The following is an 18,247-nucleotide window of genomic DNA, read 5'->3' as shown; positions in this document are numbered from 1 at the left end:
GCGGCAGCAGCAGCAGCGGTATTCACAAAGGAGTCGCATGAAGGCATCGGTGCTCATCTCCTGTTCACAGCCCTGCTGCAGAGGCAGTGGTGGGACAAGAAGTATCCGCAGGACAACCGCTGTTGACCCCGCCCCCCCCCCCAAAGCAGTACCTATTGTATCGATCCCCAAAGTGGCACTTACTTGAACGAAAACCGAGCGAAGGGATGATGGGCTGAGTCATCCCTCACCACCACCACGATTTAAACTCGCGACCTCCCGATTGCGAGCCGCTCGCTCTCTACCGCTGGCTGAGCCGCCACTGACTGGAGGCTCCGGGCACCCCCCCCTCCCCCCCGAGTGATTGTGAGCCGAGCCGGACCTCGCCCCGGGTGCGTGTGCGACAGCTTCCGAGCCCCGAGGTGGCGAGACCCCGGCGCGCGGCTCCACCGAGAAGCCACCACGGGGATCGCATCCACCCCGCCGCGACGTTCCCGTGCCGGGGACGCCTGCTGCAGATACCGCGCACGCACGCACGCGTCACACGCACGCGGATGCACGCACGCAGTTGCTGCTGCTGCTGTTGTTGTTGTAACACCGCGCGGTGCGGGTGTCGAGGCTGACCGGGTCGCGGCCCCGGAGACGCGGGCGGGATGCAGAGGCCGCGGTGAATCGGGCACCGAGGTGGAAGGGGAGAGAAGGGGGGAGGAAAGAAGTGGGGCGGTGGTGGGGGGTGGTGGGGGGGGGGTACGGGAGGAGCGGGAGACGGGATGCGCGGTGAGAAACGAGCGGTCGGCAGAGGGGGATAGCGGAACGAAGCGGGCACGGGGCTGTGTGACAGAGGGACGGGTGGAGGGGAGGGTGCGGCTGTTGTCGCTGCGCTACGAGGGGGTGCGGGGTATAAACGCGGAGCTCGGAGCGGGCCGCTCACCGCGGCGTGCACTGCGGGCGTGGTGCGGGCCGCTGCCGGCGCGACGCTGTTGCTGCTACTGCTGCTGTAGGTAGGGAGCCTGCCGGGCGGCATTCGCTACACAGCTACACCGCCGTCTGCTGCTCACACAGCCCCTGCTGCTGCTGCTCACACGGCCTGCTGCTGCTGCTCTCTAGGAGGCATAGCAGGCACCCACAGCTCAGTGCAGTGCTCCGTGTACATCCGCGTTGAGTGAGTGAATTGATAACACCGTATTGAATAAATGAATACACGAGTGAATGTATGGTTGAATACAGTACATGTATTGTATGCGTGAATGGTTGAATTACACAAATTTACGAGTTAATGATTGAATGAATAAATGGCTGATTGGCTGCGCTGATGGGGTTCGCTGCAGGTGTGATTACAGAGTGCAGCAGTGGGTGTTGTCGTGAGCAGCTGAAACACGCAACGCCTTGGTCAATAATAATAACACTTCCTTAAAGAGAAAAGTCCATAATCTGCGACGTTTGGGGCAATGGCACTTCACAGCACATAGGCCATAGAGGTATTGTGCTCTTTAGAGCATCGTTACCCGAAACGTCGCTTTTTATATACTTCTTAAAGGCAGTTCTATGCTTGCGAATGATGGCAAAGGTCAAGGAGGTCGATGCCTGCTGCTGCTGCTGGCCACGACGAGAGGCTTCAGTGGAGAGAGACTTCGTGTCGCTCCTCCTCTGTTGGAGGAGCGCAGACCACAGCGGGTCCACTGTGCGGTCCGTAGTTTGGGTTGTGTGGCCACAATCGCACTTCTGTGGCTTGTAATTATGTATCTCCATGTATTTCTACGGACCCCGATTGTACCTCTGGGTCTCTATGTATCTCCATGGGTCTCTATGTATCTCTTTGGGTCTCTATGTATCTCCATGGTTCTCTATGGGTTGCATGGCCACAATCGCACCGCTGTGGCTGCGCATTTAATTTTGCCATCGACGTAAGAGAGATGCGCGCATCGGCCTGCTCGTTGGTGCTGCGTTGTGGCTGCCGCAGGAGGTGGAGCGGTGCCGCTGCTGCTGCTACACGCGGACAGCAGCAGCAGCAGGAGCGGCGCGTCCTTGGGAAAGCGCTGATGATGACGGACTGTACAGTACAGGTTATATAAGCAGTCGCGGTCGGGCCGTTGATAATGCCACTCTGTAAAGCGATCATCAGCGGTCGCCGTTTGGATGTCCTCGCTCCCGGCCGTGCGAATGTGGAATTTGCACCGCTGGCTCCAACGTCGCAACTTTTAATCGATTAAGAGAACTAAAGTGCAATGTCAGGCTTTCACCGCGGTGTTCGGTATAGTGCAGTCTACGCGCATGCTGTCGAGTACTGTGGTGGGCGCGTTGTGTGCGAGGACGGGTCGATGATGGCCAAGCGAAGGTCGAGGCCGACGTAGGCGCGTGTCCGCCAAGCGAGGGAACGCATCGCGGGGCAACCATGACGGAGATGGAGCGGACACCGTGAAGGAGGGACGGTGATGGCTTAATTGTGGAGGCATTCGTCCAGCAGTGGACAGATCACTGCGATTTGATATAAAGCAGCAATGAATTGCGTGGTTCCTCGCAGGAGACGACTGGCTGGCTGCACAGTCCATCTCACGGCTGGGGAAGTCGCCCCCCTCCACCCCCCCCTCCATCCCCGCGCCCCCCTCCACCCCCGTGGGGTTCCCGCGGCGTGAGTTGGTGTGCTGCTGCTGCTGATTGCGCTGCGTGTGGCCCCGCGCCCACAGAGACACCGCGCCAGCACCTGGACGGGGGCGGCACCCGAGATGAGATCGCGCTGCCGGCAGCTGCGCAGAGGCACCCGTCCGGAGCGAGGAGCTCGCAGCAACCCCGAGCTCCACCCGGGACCTCCACCCTGGCACCTCCACTCCGACTCTTCCACCTGACTCCCTCCTCCATTCCGTGCCCTCCACTTAGTGTCGACATCCCAACTCCTCCACGCCAGACTCCTCCCTCCACTGCAGGACCTCCACCCGGAACCTCCACGCATTCCGGCACCTTCACACTCCACACTCCCCACCTCGTCCACGTCTCCTCCTCCCGCGATGTCGTTGACCGCGCCGCCGCCGCCGCTGCTGCCGTTGGTGGCGTCGGCGCTGTCCCTGCTGCTCGCGCTGCCGCTTCCGTGCGCTGGAGCAGAGTCCGCCCCGCACGGCTGCAGCTCGGCGGAGTCGCCGTGCTCCACCACAAACGCGAGCGACGCTCACCACGACCACGTGCTCGCCACGGGCATCCACGTGGTGAGCGTGGACTTCCACCACGTGCGCGTGCCCTTCGGCATCACCCTGTGGATCCTGCTCGCGTCGCTCGCCAAGATCGGTGAGGATGGGTTGAGGATGAGTGACGATCATGGAGGATGGGCGCGCGGTGGTGCGTATCGTGGGGGGGGGTGTCACTGTTGACTGTGCCAACATAGCAAAGCGACATCAGCCATCGCTACGCAATACCATCACACATCGCCGCCATCACCACCACCACCACCATTCTGCCCTTCTCAATGTCGAATGGCGCTGTAATGGAGCCCGCGTCGCTCGCTACAGTGGCGGTGCCTTCATATTTAATAGTTAATGGGGGCCTCTGTGGGGGGGCGAGCAGGGCAAGGCGCCGTCTCCACGGCCAGCCGCGGGCTGCCCTCCACTCGCTTTCACGGCGTTAAGCAATACGCCCCGCTATACATTCCACGTATCTATGACGGGGGCCGGTCTGTCCATGAAACAACCGCGAGCTGCTCAATCGACACGTTTATAACTTGTTTTTTTTTTATCGCGTGATGCTCATTTTACTGACCACAGGTGGATGATGAGGCCGATTCAGGTGGCGATGTTTATGATGGTGATGGGCTGAAACCGACCCTGACCGGGAGTTAAACTTTTGTGCTCAAGGTCTGACGGCTGCGGAGCTCCACGCGGCCGTGAATGCTGAATAATGATGATAATGCACGCGTGTGAGTGTGGTCCTGTACGATCCCATCATGGTGAGCGGTGAGCGCGTTAAGCTGCGAAACTGGCGGCCCTAATTTCGACCATCAACACCAGTGGCGAATATCGGAGCCGGTCATGGGCCTCCCCTAGGTCGACTCGGCCTCAAATTAATACGAGTCTCGGTGCGATGTGTAAACATCGCCACTAGGAAGGTAAAGGCGGTCGAGCGTGGTGCTGGCCACCCCACCACCTCGTGTGCCGTGCAGGCGCTCCTGGCTAACACCAATTGCGCCACCAGTCTGGACTATACGGGGGGGGGATCTTTATCCGGTGCCTAGTCTCACTCGCGAGAGGTCACCATGGGCAAGCCCCGCCGACTGTGATGGGAGTGTCGCCATTCAGAGCCGGGGGATTCAAGAGACTCGATTCTGAATCGCGCTGTGTCTTGCGGCCAATTGCGGCTGCAGGGGTCACGCGAACCGCTCCCAGCTGTCAATTCACTGCTGGATGAAGGAGTCTCCCATGGGAGTTTGTTGGTAGGAGTGGGAATAGGGGAGGGGGGAGTTGTCTGACTGTTTAACCATACTTTACCAGAACTGATCAGCGTGGTTATGCATTGGAAGTGAATTGCCCACAAGTGCAGGCGGTGAGAGTGTTCTGTCAAAGGGGGTTGGCGGTGATGCTGCCGTTGCTGGCCGTCACGCTGCGTCTGCTGTGGAGGCGACAGCCTCGTGGGCTGTGTGCGCTGTCTGTGTGATGTCTGTGTGATGTCTGTGTGTTGTCTGTGTGATGTCTGTGTGTTGTCTGTGTGTTGTCTGTGTGCTGTATGTGCGCTGTGTGTGTGATGTCTCTGTGCTGTGTGTGTGCTGTGTGTGTTGTCTGTGTGCTGTCTGTGTGCTGTCTCTGTGCTGTCTGTGCGCTGTCTCTGTGCTGTCTGTGTGATGTCTGTGTGCTGTCTGTGTTTTGTCTGTGTGCTGTCGGTGTGCTGTCTGTGCTCCTTTCGCCCTGTCGCTCTGCTCTGCGTCCAGTGAGCGGTCTGCTTGCATGACAACAGCACCCCCCCCCCTGATAGACTTAAGAGACGTAAGCGAAGTGAATTGTGGTTGTGCAGTATTTCGTCACCCTGAATAATTAATATCTGCCTTTTCACGTGTGTACAGTATGTATGCTGAACGTCTTTCGCACCGTACGTAATCGACAGCAGCTGTGTTATATCCGCTGCTGATTGCCGCCCGTGCAGCCGGGGGGCGGCCTCGTCCATGCAGGTGAACGAGAGGCGGTCGCCAGGTTAAGTGGGGCGCCAAATTCGAGGAAAATAATCCAAACAAAATTAACGAAGATGTCATTTTTTCAATCCCCGTGCGTATACAGAGGGAAAAGAATTATAATTTATTTCCCAATATTGCTGGGAATGTATTGGTTGGACAGACAGACGGATAAACTAAGTAATTATGCCACTGTTTAAAAAAAATACGCTTACAAAAACATTAAACGGAAAAAATAGCAGCTAAATGTTTCCCATTTTACCAAAAACCTCAGCCTAGATCTTCCCTTGGGGTTTTGGGGTGGGGCCGCCGATTGCATGGTTTGCCTAGGGCAGGGGTCTGCAACCTTTAAGACATAAAGAGCCACTTGGACCCGTTTCCGAAGGAAAAAATAAACTGGGAGCCGCAAAACCATTGCAACATTTAAAACAAATATAACACTGCATATATTGTTTCTTACCTTATTGCTATATACAGGATCGTGCAGTCAGCTGTCAATCTGAATAAAAAAATGACTTTTTCACTTAACAATGTAAAATATATTTTTGCAAATTAATAGCTAAATTACCTGGTTAATGGGATTTTTGCTCCTGAACCTCAGTGCACAGTGTCTGCACATCAGGGCTGTAAGACGTCACCTTCATTTTCACACAGGCTTGCAAGCTGTCATCTGTGAGGCGTGATCGATGTTTGTTTTTAATATAGTTCATGTTGGAGAAGACCTGCTCACATACATATGTGGAGCCGAAGATCGACAGGACTCCAAATGCATACTTTTTCATGTTTATATAAGTGTTGGGGATGGCATTCCATGTTTCGAATACAAGTTTGTCCTGTTTGGGAAGGTTTTCAATATCACTCCATTTATGATTCTGAGCCAGAATGGCCTTCTGACGGGCAACATCCTCAAGAGTAGCGGTCAAGCATTTGAACTTGGACACCCATATATCTTTGTCGGCTATATCGGCCAGTTCCATCTCAAGATCAGGTTGACTTACACCTGCAAATGCAGTCATATTCAATAGGGATGGATCGATCGCCAGGGGAGTGACAGGGAAGGATAATGTCGTTTTTTCCTCTCTGAACTCACAGAATCGTTTCCCAAACGAACTTTGCATTGTGGTGATTGCAGACTTGAAATATTCCAAATTTATCGTATCATGACTTTGTTTGAACTCTCTCAAAGAGGGAAAGTGAGACAGTGTACCTCTCTGTAAATCTTTGACAAACACTGTCAACTTGCGCTCGAATGCCAAAACCTCCTCCAGCATGTGCAGGGCTGTGCCTCTTTTCCCCTGAAGGGTTGTATTTAGCGTGTTTAGATGTGCTGTCATGTCTACCATAAAATGTAATTTTTCCAGCCACTCTGGCTGTTCCAGCTCAGCAAAGGTGAGCTCTTTGCTGCCCAGGAAGGTTTTTACTTCTTCCAAACATGTGACAAAGCAACGGCAACGTTATTGCCTGTCACCGGGCGGGCAGTGTGGAGCGGAGCGGCGACCTGTCAGCAGCGGCAACGCCAGAGCAGGTGTCACAGTGCGCCTCCTCCCCTCCCTAGCATCCGCCCCGGAGCCGCGGTCAAGGTTCAAAAGAGCCGCATGCGGCTCCGGAGCCGCAGGTTGCCGACCCCTGGCCTAGGGCGTCAGTGGCTGGCAGCTAGTCGAGGGCCGCCCGTGGATGCAGCTATGTTCTATCCGCTGCTGATAGGAACCAGTGCAAGGCAGTGCATTGCAGTGCAGCCCGTTTTTCGGTAGGGTGCCCGAGGGTCTGTGGTTTTGTCTTTAACTTCCTCCTCGGCAGCGGCAGCTGTTGCCAAAACAGGCGCTCGCACAAGTTGCGTTTCTCGTCAACGTGTAAGCGGTCCTCTACAACAGCGGTGGATACAGTGGGGGGGCGTGGGGGCGGCGGCCATGGGGGCAACCCCTTCCACCTTGAAAACCCATTGAGTGTTATCGTTGTTGTTGATGCTATCGTGGTGGGGCTATATCTACAAAGCTTCACATTTGCAGAGCGCCAGCCCCGCAGCTCGCGCAGTGCTTGTCCACGGTGCTGTGCGGCTCCCCGCCCTACTTGGCCCAAGAGGTGGCGGTCAGGAGGTGTGAGTACAGCAAAGTCGGTTTGTGGCCCGTCTGTGCAGACCCTGACCCTGAGGGTGTCATCTCAAAGCATTTGCGGTGAAGGAAGTGGCTCGTATGTGTGTGTGTTGGACTACACCGTACGTAGCCAACCGCACTCGTCGCATTTGTGCGGGAGGAAGGGCAACAAACGAAATGCAAAAAGCAGTTCTCAAGAAACGAGTTTCAGAAGTAGATTTTAAAGTGCGTAGCTCCCACTGGCTTCCTAATATCGGAAGGAAGAGCCTTCCAGACGGCCGCAGAAGCGCATCTGAAAGCGCGCAATGTGGTGACCGTCTTTGTTCGATGGCCAGCCAAAAGCCTCTGCTGCCAGGGTGACTGGAGTTTGTGTGATGATGGTTTATGCTCCTTGACAAGCTTGGCGAGGTTTTGTGTGGGGTCAGGGGCGTGAAGCGGCACCACGGAGTTCCTGGTTTGTCGATCCGGGGTTCAGCCGCCCCTCAATTTCAACCTGGTTCACAAGCGTAGCGAGGCAATGTTCATTGGCTCCAAGAATGTAAACAAATTAAATGTTGGTTTTGCCGCCACATGACGACAAACGTCGATTCTCGCGGGCAGGGACTGTGGGAAATGTGCGGCATCACCCAGTGTGGATGAGAGGTCCATTGAAGGGCTCTCATGAGCAGTTCTGTAATGTCTCCTTTCACGTTTCTCAATCGGTCGGTGCGAGGCTTCCGAATGGACGCTGGCGTCCGCTTCGTGACGTGACACCGGTGGAATGAAATTTAAAAAAATTATATTGTGGGGGAAAACGGAACCCCCCTCCCCACAGTGCGTGCGGATTATACACAACACAACTTGCACGCGGGAAACATAATAGAGGTGTCCTGGGTTTAGTTGGGGGGCTCTGGCTTTCTCCCGCAAGTGAAATGCTCATTAAGTAATATAATCGGCGGCCAAACTCCCCAATGGCACTGGGCCGTTCCGGCTATCCTGAGTCAAGATGCCACAATTATATTCATGAGCAGAGGGCAAGGCTTGGGGCGGTTAAAGCAGCGGTGGAGTCGGCCGACCAGAAGTTCGATTCCCCGACCACGGTTCCCGTCAGTGGCGAATGATCGCTGAGCTGGCCCTGCCGGGATCCCCTCCACATTGCACCAACCCACACGGGCCAGTGTGGTTAAGTATAGCCAAACAACCCCCTCCCCCTTGACCAAAACGCATGGGGAGCCCTTGATCCAGGAGTGGCTTGAGAAAGTACGGTAAATGTTATAATTTTATTTATTAAATTATATCGCTCAGACAAGTCTTGAGTCATTACATCACTGAGACCAATACATTATTATTAATGTAACACGTAGAGTTTCAGGACCGATATTATTAATAATAAAGTTGTTTGGGTTATAAATGTGCAGTAAACCCACCTCCATCCGATACAGCCAATCAGTGAGGTTTGTCCATTAGTGTGTGCTGAAGGAGTAACTAAGTGGCTGTGTCGGGTGGAGGTGGGTTCACGACACATTTACATATACGCAATTTAACCAAAACAACTTTATCATGAATTTATTATAATTAATAATTATACATTTTCATTTGAATGTACATTGTTAACAGGTGCCAATCGGCCTGAGAAGTATTCAGTCTTGGAAGTGTAACCGTGCGGCGGTGGCGCTGCACCTGAGCCACCGCGTGCGTAGCCGCCTCTCTCTCGTTGAGCGAGCCTGGCATGCTGTTGGTGAGCGTCACAGGGTCACCCGCTCGTGGTGGAGCGGTTCACAGCCCCCTCCAGGCAGTCCCACGAATCGTCGCGGTTCAGAGTCGCTCCCTGAGCTACGCCGTGATTGCGTTGTCTTGCAACGCACCGGTGCCGAACGGCAGCGCCTCTTCTTGTGGGCCGCAGGCGTTGACGTGCGGCGTCATCGTGCAGGGCTGTATGGAGCACAAGGTGATCCACCGCTAACCGCAGTCGAGCTTCCTAGTGGATCTCTTCCATCTCGTAACGTGATGACGAAAGCACTTTTGTTATGGAAATCAAAATGTTGCAGAACAGCATTTGTTTATAATTTAATTGTGCAGAATAATTATTGATCTCAAGGCCACGTTAGCAAACATCTCCCCAAATAATAACTGAGTCACGGCTCCACTCTGGTTCAACCTCAAATGCCCCGCTCGGCTCTGGTTTTGGCGGCTCGCCCGCTTCCAAAGACGGCATTGAGCGAGCAGCTCAGCCGTGGCTCGGCTCCGGCTTGGCTCACGGAAACACTGAGCCATGCCTTGGAGACCGTGCCCAAAGCTGGCTCAAGTTAAGCGCATGGCCTTGAGGCCAGAGCTAAGAATATGGGGCCAGAGAATCCACCAGCTGCTGCTGCAACGCGCGGGGGCGTCTTCGTGTCCTGTGTGTTGCGCAGTACACAAACGCCGGTGCCGCTACTCGCCATTGCTCGTAGAGCGCAGTGCACGCCCGCCGGTGGGACTACGTGACGATCGGCACGCATCGGTGTGACGCGTTGTTAACGCGTCGGAAAGGGGCCTGAGCTGTCAGGCCTCTGTGAGTGGCCACGACGTGGTGAGAGAGAGGCGCGCGTGGAATCCTGCAGAAGGAACCACGGGCTTCTTCACTTTGCCATTGCCTGATGGGGTAGAGTGGAGGTGCAGTGGTTCCCGCAGCAGCCTGTAAGTGTGTCGCGTGGATACGTGAAGATAGGCCGGACGCTTGGCTGGCCGTGACGCCGGGCCCCGCGGTGTTTGCCGAGTGCCTATCGACCCTGCGACCTGGCCAGCTTTGTTTAACAGAAGGCACCCTGCTGATGAGACTCCGAGAGGTTGGAACTTGTCCACGATTTACTTTGTGTAAACAGAAGCTGTTGGAAAGCATTGATTCACGATGCCTATTGTTAAATGAACCCGATTGGTGTTTTGCTTTGGACGTGAAACAGAGACTTCCTCTGTCTGTGTGCGTGCACTGCATATATTCAGTCTTCACATCACACCGGGCGTGGTTGACCTTGCCTGTAACCCGGCCACTGAACTTGTGCACTCAAGCCAGCTCCACTTGAAGTGGAATCCAGGTGCCTGTGAGCAGCAGGACACCAAGTGGGCTGCGGGCCGAGTAGGTGGCGGGGTTTCTTCAGGCACTGTTATTTCCTCCAGAATAACAATTTGATGAACAGCTCCCAGCAAGGTCGACCTGGAATTGCGAACGGAGTAACTTAGCAACGGCAAAGGCCCCGACTGTAACACCCTCGCAGCCAGTCGCACTTAAGAGATCAAAAGGTGCGGCAGTATTTTCGGCGTGAGAGGCGATGCATCAGGGGCCCTCTCGTTACCGGTGGCAGCGAGGCCTGTAAAGTTTCCGTTATGCCATTGATATCGATTTTGCGCCGCTTTCAGAAGGCACGAGGTTGAATTTCCATGCGCGGTGTAGATTGTCGCGTGTGCCGCTGGGTCCATGATTTCGCAGTCCAAACAATAAGAGAGATTTAACCCAGGACACTCCGGGGCGGCGCGGCTGCATTGTGTGCCACTCGCGGGGTTTTTAATCGCAAAGCAGAATTAATAAAAAATGCGGACTGTGTGTGTTTAAAACTGTGGCAATGAAATGCAGACTTAATCGATCCACTGCTGGATGACGGCCTCCCCCATGCCGAATGTCAGTCACGTGTATGTTTTTGACCGTACTTCACCACGCTGGTGAGTGCGGGCCACACTTCGGAATGTGAATGCTTGCAGAGTGCAGCACTCCTCCAGATGTGGGTGTAGGGGGCGAGATCCTGAGGGGTCGTCTCCCATGAAGCGGCAGTTACGGGTGTTGTGGCAGGCGCACTTTTGTAAGGACATAGCCGGCAGTGATTTTTTAAATTAAAAACAGGACGAGTTCAGGGACATCGCCGGTCGATCAGCGGTGATTGACGCTGGCGGCCTGCCTGAATCTCCCTGATGCAGTGCGGCGACGCTGCAGCGACGATTCTCTTGAGTTTGCGATGCCCGCTAGCACGGCCTGACGGTCCGTGTCGCGCGTGTACGGGCGCTCGCTCGGTCGCGTTGCAGGTCTCAACCCCGGATATTTCTAAAGAGCCCCGCTCCTGTGGTGTGGCCAGCAGGCAAAGGCGTGGGGGCCTCCCTCCCTCGTTCTCGTTTCACTGCTTCCTTGTTTACATTTCTTTAGTTTTCTGCTTTTTTTCATGCTTCGAGTTTGCGCTCTTCTGTAGATTTCTTCCCCGGCCCATCCCAGAAGACATTCTCGAGTTAGCGGCAGGATGCGGTCCTCAGGTCTGTTCACCCACTACTTTACCCTGGGTAACTCTGGGTAACTCTGGGTAACTCTAGATATTTGGAAGAATTTTGCTGAATAATTTCACTTATCCGAGGTCTGGACCCCGGATATGTAAATAGACATGTTCCCCAGAAATTTGGAAAAGAGAACCGAGTTTTTCCGACTCCAAATTAATGAATTAAAATCAGGTCACGAAAATGGAGTTTAACAGTATTTGGTATTCGCATCATTCTTATAGCGTTGTGCTTCGTATACCACGGGCTGCAGTAATATTGCAGTAGGGGGGCGATGTCATTGCCGTGTGTAATCTCAATTGAGTCATTTGAAGTGGAGTAAAGAAAAAGGCAAATTTGAAACATGACGCTGGCACACAATTGCCTTTTTTTTTTGTAACGACCGAGGTTGGTCTTTATCGTCCATTTTAAAGTGGACGGAGCCGTGTTTTACAGTTAACACGCACGTAGCAATAACCAGGGCGGTCCACCAGATTCGAACTGCAAGTCTCGACAACGGGCGGTGAATGCCCCACCGCCACAGGGGGTTGGGCCGCCACCACGCGCCACCACGCACGTGGCCAAACGCCGCGACATGAAGCCCCCCTCCCGCCCTCCTGAGTGGCTCCCAGTCGGCACGAGTGCAACGCCGCTCATGGAAAAATTCTCTTCTCAAAATACTTTGTGACGCGGCACCTTGCCGAGAAGCAAATCCCGGCGATAAGACCCAAGCTGGCGCCGTCGTCACCGTGCTGCCGAGGCCGCGGCGCTCGGCGGTCGGTCCGCGAGACCTCGCCTTCAAATCCCAACTCCTGCGATTAGCACGGTCGGCTAGGTATGGTGCGAAAGAAGTTCATACATACACACACCCTATTTTTGCGTCCGTGTCGAACGCAATATTGCGACCGTGGTAGCGTTTGGCCCGTGTTAAGACAGCTGATGTCTTGCTCCAAAAGTTTGTGGCATTTTTGTTGCACAGTTGGGTCCACTGTACAATAGTCTTTGGTTGAGAAAGCCGCCCGCTTGTGCTCTCAGGTGGCCACTCTGCGTTGTGATGATCGCTCGCCCTTTCCTGAGAGTTGCCGGTGGCTCTGCTCTTCCACGTTAGCTCGTTCGTGTTGTTGTCGGTCTCGTTTGCCGTCGTGTCGGCACCCGCCTGGGTTTTTTTGTTTGTTGTCAAACACTCCGCCCCCTTCTCAACTGCCCATGGGTGATGGGGCAGTTGTGGAGAGAGCGGAGAAGTTTCCATACCCAAGCAGTGTGCTCATGACCGGATTCCGTTTGGCAATCCAGTGGCATTGTCCGTTCATCGGCTGCATAGCGCTGTGTGGAAGCTACCTGGTTTCTCGCTCCACACAAAGCTCCGGGTCTTCTCGGCTACAGTTATGCCCTCGCTTCTCTGCTTGTGAAATGTGCAGCCCTGTAAATAAACATCTGCCCCGGTTGAAAAATGCAGGCTGGCCTGCCAACGATTAATTCTGGGATTAACCAGACTGGATTGTGTGAGGAGTTCATAAACATTGTGAGAAATCTAGACAGTCCCATTAGTGAGCTCCTCCGGCAGGTGAGGCTGCATTGGCTACGGCATGTAGCAAGTATGCCCAGCCACCGCATGTCTAAGCAACTTCTGAATTGCTGGATAGAGGGGTCTAAACGGGCGCTGCACAGGCTAGAGAAGAGATGGAATGATGCGGTACAAGAGGATGTGAAGCTGAGTTGACTTACTGATGACCGGAACCAGCAGTGTCAAGATTGACCTCTATGGAGGAGGCTTGTGAAGGACGCGACTGGGGAGTTGGAGGCGGTCGCGCTCCAACAATAACGGAAGGCAGAGGGGCGACGTGCACAACAACGAGCACAGCGCCGGGCAAGTAAAACTCAGCGAGTTGGCACAGTAGGGAGCACAGTAGGTCCATCTGCCAGTCATCTCAGTCAGTTAGCCCATGGTACGGTCAAGACCTTGTTCTGGGCCTCCCCTAGGTTGGCTCAACCTCAAATGAGTACCTGGTGCGGTGTGTAAAAATCTCCACTCAGGAGACAAAGGCGGCCGGACGTGGTGCTGGCCACCCACCCCCTCGTGTGCAGTACCGGCCTTCATAAGTGCTCGCCAACAGCACTTGCCCGAACAGTCTGTTAAGGCTATACGGGAGCCATTTGTCTTTGTTGAGTGTGCACGGGCACGTGCCCTTATTTGTTGCGCTCTCCGCCGGCTAAAACGTGCTCGCGCGTGATAAGGGTACAGTTTAGACGACGCAGGAAGAGCCATATTGGTTCTCCAGTGTAGGATTAATAAAGGGAGCTATGGCCGTGGGTTTGGTTCGCGATCATTTTACTCACACGAAAAACACCGGAAGAGCAAACGTGACCGAGTGGGCAACGAATACCTCGTTTCGGCGTGCCGGCACGGAGAGTCCGGCCCACGGTGCGCAAATGATGATGTTCCAGCTGTCACGACTCGCAGTGATAGGCAACGATTTAACGAAAACAAAAACTCGAGGAGGAAGTAAACAGCTCTCGTGTTGGGGGCTCACACGAAGCAGCAGCAGCCAGTAACCTCCACGTGACTCGTCAGAGATGAGGCTTGCGTGCATAAATTATGCAACAGATTATTTATAATTTATGAAAATTGCATGTGCGTGATGTACGCTTGGTAATGCAGCCGTGAACAAAGCTGCGCAAGCGAGACAGGGATGAGAGAGAAATTATGTGAATGGTTTGGCAAAAACGGGAGCGAAAAGTTTTAAACTGAAATCGCCGTCCTGAATCCGAATCCTGACGGTTGAATGCACGGGCCTGTGAACAACTCAAACGCGACCGTCTGTTCACTTGAACTCCCTTGTGTCACCTCCCCCCATCGGCCACCGTGTATCTCCACCAACTGAGGCCAATTTGAACGTGAGCAACGCTCATTGCGCTACACGTTTGGGAGCATTATCTATGTGGCTCTCAAGTCACCATTGCCGTTGTGCAGAAAAACTTTGCAACGCTGCAGTGCAAATGACCCCCTATCTTGATATGAGCTACTGACTAGGCAAGTCTGATTTCCTGTGACAAAGTATACACAGTGATCACCACCCAGAGATGAGCCCACGGATTGTAAGTTCTCGCCTTTTGCAAACGACAACGACGGGAGCAAAACGCCATCTGGCGTACCGTGCGTCCTGGCTCGTCACTCGGACACGCAGACACCACGCACGGTGGTCAGGGTGGCTGCCCGTCTCGCTGCCCCGTCGCCAGACCCTGAAAATGCCCCGGCGCTTTAACTCCTCCGAGGTGGGGGGAGGGACGGGGGCGCGGGGGTCCCTCGTGGGTCACGTCGGTGGGACGTCCGAGGGTGTTTCGGGACCTGTGAGGGTTGCTAGCCTGATTGACATGCACCTACCTGGCAGATTGAAGTCCGTTCAGCCTTCCATCCCATGGCAAAAGATTTCATAGAACCTAAAGGGCCCGCTTCCGAGAAGCTCAGTATCAGAATAATGTATTCATACTGGAGGAAACCGATGGGCTATAAAGCTCTTTTCACAGATGTCCAGTCGTTATAAATTGCCTCGGGGGCCGCTTCGGGCGCGATGCTGCCGCGTGTGCGCTTGCGTGCGGAGCTGTAATTATTCACCGCCATGCAACGGGTTCTCGTGGCCGTGAGCTGTGGATGTGAGTCCAGCGCCGATTGTGCAACTTGTGGAAATGCGCAAAACCACAAACATGGGGGAACATGAGTTCGCCCCCGCCCGCCACCACTCGGCCGGGTTTGTTTCCCTTGCCGGGCGACCGCGTTGGCAGCGGCGCACGGGCGCAGCCAACACCACCACCTCGGTCTGTCACGCCGCCGCGATGTAGGAACTCGCGCGCGGCGATGTTGAAGCTTCGGGCAATGGCTTCTGCTTCGGAGCAGACGGACGTGAGATGTTGAAGAGACGCTTGGACACTGTGACGGCCCTGGGAAGAGTGGGAGATTTGTCATCACCGTGCAGGACATACGCAGCGGTGAATTGGCACGAGCAGTCTCGGCAAGTTGATACTGTAGTCAAACGTAACTTTAAAATGTAACAAAAAATATACGTGCGTATATTATACGGGATATACATTTACCATAATATCAGGGCGGTGGTGCTTGTGTTAACGCACCACAGGAAGTGCGCCTGGATTCAATTCCCGACACGGGCGCCCTTCTTGCATGCGGAGTTTCTGCGTTCTCTCTCCCTGTTCTACCGTGGGGTTTTCTCCCGGGTTCTCTGGGGGGCTCCCTTCCCGTCGTTGGACACGTCCACGCAGTGTGGCCGGCGTTCACCAAACCCTTCCCCTGCTGACTCGGAGACATGGCCCCTTGTTGACACTGACGCACGCACACGCCTGAAGCTGGGTTCGAATCGGCGACCTCTGGATTGTACATCCAGTGTGCTGCTCACCGTGGCAGCAGCTCCCTCGGTTTCTCAGGCACAAAATGAACAAAAATGTTCTTAATCGCTTCGAGATATTTCTAGATGTGTAACAAGCCGCTTTATAGCAGCTATTTTTCACGCTGTTACCGGTTATGTAAAAAAAATAATTAATGACAATCCAAGTCACGAGCAACTCCCACCTCACCGAACCCAACCGCCCTCCCCCCGCCCTCGGGGATTGGGCATCGGCGCTGCCCCAGAAGCGTGTTGAGCATTATTGACGAGTGCTCAGTGACACGCAGCTTTGTTTTTGAATGGAAATTTTTAATTGGTTCATTCAAGAAAGCAAATTGCGGCCGCCTCTCGGAAGACTCGAGGCGGCCGGTGGCTCTAAGAATCATCGTCCCGCCGTAGCCTGCCGCGGAGGCCGGTGGCGGCACGATCGTTCAGGCACCTTAGTGCTGCTGCTTGGGTGTTGATTGCGGGGAAGCGGTAGCGTGGTGGCTAGCGCACTACGACGCCGGCGACCCCCACCGACTTCCATCCCCGCTCACGGTCAAAGTCGGTGATGAATATTTAGAATCTATCCTGGGCCTCTTCTAGGTCGTCTCGGCCTTAAATGAGTACCCAATGCGGTGTGCAAAACGTCAGCATTGGGGAGGAGACCAAAGGCTGCCGGGTGTGCGGCGCTGCGACCACGCCACTTTCTTGTGCACCGTGCCACGGCATTCGTAGCTCTGGCAAACGTAACGCTTGGTCCGCAACAATAGGCCGGAGGCGCGGTGTGCGTTCACGGGGGGGGGGGGGGGGAGTCCAGCAGCGTGGATAGCAGCGTGGACACAACGCGCGCCTGCCCGTCGGACGTTGAGTTCACGATTGCTTCAGTCTTCTCTCTTTGACCCTCTTCTTGACAAGAGGTTACATAATCGGCTTTTGTTTACAAAGCGCCTTGCTGTTGTCGGCGTGTCAAGCCGGCCAAACCACAGGACGGAGCAGGGGGTGATGGCCTTGTGGGTGATGGGCCACGGGATTTGGGTGAGCGTGGAGGTGTTAAAGGTAAACCAGCACTGCACTGATTGACCAGGGGATGAAGAGCGCTTCCACCCACTCGTGTTACAGGGTTGTCACTTGGCTTGTTGGCCCAGGAAGGCCTCACTGAACCCCTACTCTTGTTCAGGAGGTTCGCAGTTGCTCTGTGCAATCTCTATTGAGTACATTTCCGGGTAAAATGTTTTTACTATTGAGAGGTGTTGGCCAATACCGGTGACACTGTACGTTTATTGCAGTTATGGGAGGAAACCTGAGAACTTGGAGATAAGCCCATGGAGGGCAGGGGAGATGACGTACAAATCCCACGCACAAATGCACCCGAGTTCCATCTGTGGAACCGGTGGATTCCACATTTTTGCTGCACTGCCTTCTCCTGGCGAGCCAAGGTCGGACCCTTCCCCGATGCCCACGGGGAAGTGAGTTTTACAACATCTGTGTGCGATCCACCAACCCTCGTTACTGCCTCCACAGCCCCAGATCACAGCTGCCACGTGCATAGCCATCACTGCCCGACTGCGAGGATACCAGCAGTCCCTGGTGTGTGTGTAGTGACTGTACCTGTCACCGTATGGTGCCGGAATTGCGAAGTCACTGCCGGTAACGTTGTGATTGCGGGCAGCCCGGGTTGCGGGCTGCACTACCAACTCTAGTGGTAGTTGGGTGAGCGCTGGTTAGCGTTGAGGCACCGCGAGCAGCGTGCGGGGCCGGCTCCTAGTGAGGGAGTGAGAGGGAGCGTCAGCCAGCCAGGGTTACCCTGGGGCATGATACTCTGGCTGTGACCTGTTGCCACGTGACCGGACGATACTGGAGGGGGGTCACCGGTGGACGGGGGCCGAGGGGTGGTCACGTGGTCCCGAGGGGCTCTCGGGAACATTCGAGAAGGAGCTCGAGATGCCTGGAAGGTGGGCCGGGGCTGAGGGCGGAGCCAGCCCCATCCCGGGAGCATATAACGAGAGCTTCGTGAGGAGCTCGAAGTTCTTCAAGTGTTGGTGTTAAGATCCACGTCGGGGAGAAGAAGCCTCTAGCCACGCGGTCCGGGACCCAGCTTGTGGTCCGGACCAGGATAGCGAACCGTGTCTAGTTCTGCCGTAGCGTGGTTAGATGGGCATCCGAGACCCGAGCGTAGGTTGTGTTATGTTACGTACTGTTATGTGAATAAATAGTGTTGCTCCCAAGATATAACGTCTGCGACTCGGTTGGACTCACTACATGTGTGCCAGTCGGCAATGTCACTGGAGGAGCCATCTGAGCTTGCGCAGGTGCTGATAGGACTTTGGCCCGGAAGCAGGAGAGGACAAGGAACCAGAAGCTGCAGAGATGAAACGAAGTTGTTTATAACTCGGAGCAGTTCCTGCCAC

General features: G+C 54.8%; 2 protein-coding genes across 6 annotated transcripts in view; one reads left to right on the top strand and one right to left on the bottom strand.

Moving 5' to 3' along the window:
• LOC144733473 (uncharacterized) overlaps positions 1 to 14,061 on the bottom strand; it is a 44,873-nt gene extending 30,812 nt beyond the window's left edge. For 2 of the 3 annotated variants that reach the window (XM_078615392.1, XM_078615391.1), the window contains exon 1: positions 13,845 to 14,057. In XM_078615392.1, the coding sequence (XP_078471518.1) occupies positions 13,845 to 14,051 (207 nt within the window). In that variant the 5' untranslated portion in view covers positions 14,052 to 14,057. Of the gene's footprint in view, positions 1 to 13,844 lie in introns of all 3 variants that reach the window. The other variant, XR_013588363.1, reaches the window with a different exon arrangement.
• Positions 817 to 18,247, top strand: part of LOC144733471 (Na(+)/H(+) exchanger beta-like) — a 67,522-nt gene continuing 50,091 nt past the window's right edge. The window contains exons 1-2 of one of the 3 annotated variants that reach the window (XM_078615388.1): positions 817 to 976; positions 2,664 to 3,255. In XM_078615388.1, the coding sequence (XP_078471514.1) occupies positions 2,982 to 3,255 (274 nt within the window). In that variant the 5' untranslated portion in view covers positions 817 to 976; positions 2,664 to 2,981. Of the gene's footprint in view, positions 981 to 2,663; positions 3,256 to 18,247 lie in introns of all 3 variants that reach the window. The other 2 variants (XM_078615387.1, XM_078615389.1) reach the window with 2 other exon arrangements.

This window comes from Lampetra planeri, chromosome 47, assembly GCF_965212315.1.
Source record: "Lampetra planeri chromosome 47, kcLamPlan1.2.h2, whole genome shotgun sequence".
Lineage (NCBI taxonomy): Eukaryota > Metazoa > Chordata > Hyperoartia > Petromyzontiformes > Petromyzontidae > Lampetra > Lampetra planeri.
Note: the sequence above shows the minus strand (reverse complement) of the source record. Positions and strands in the feature narration are given on the sequence as shown.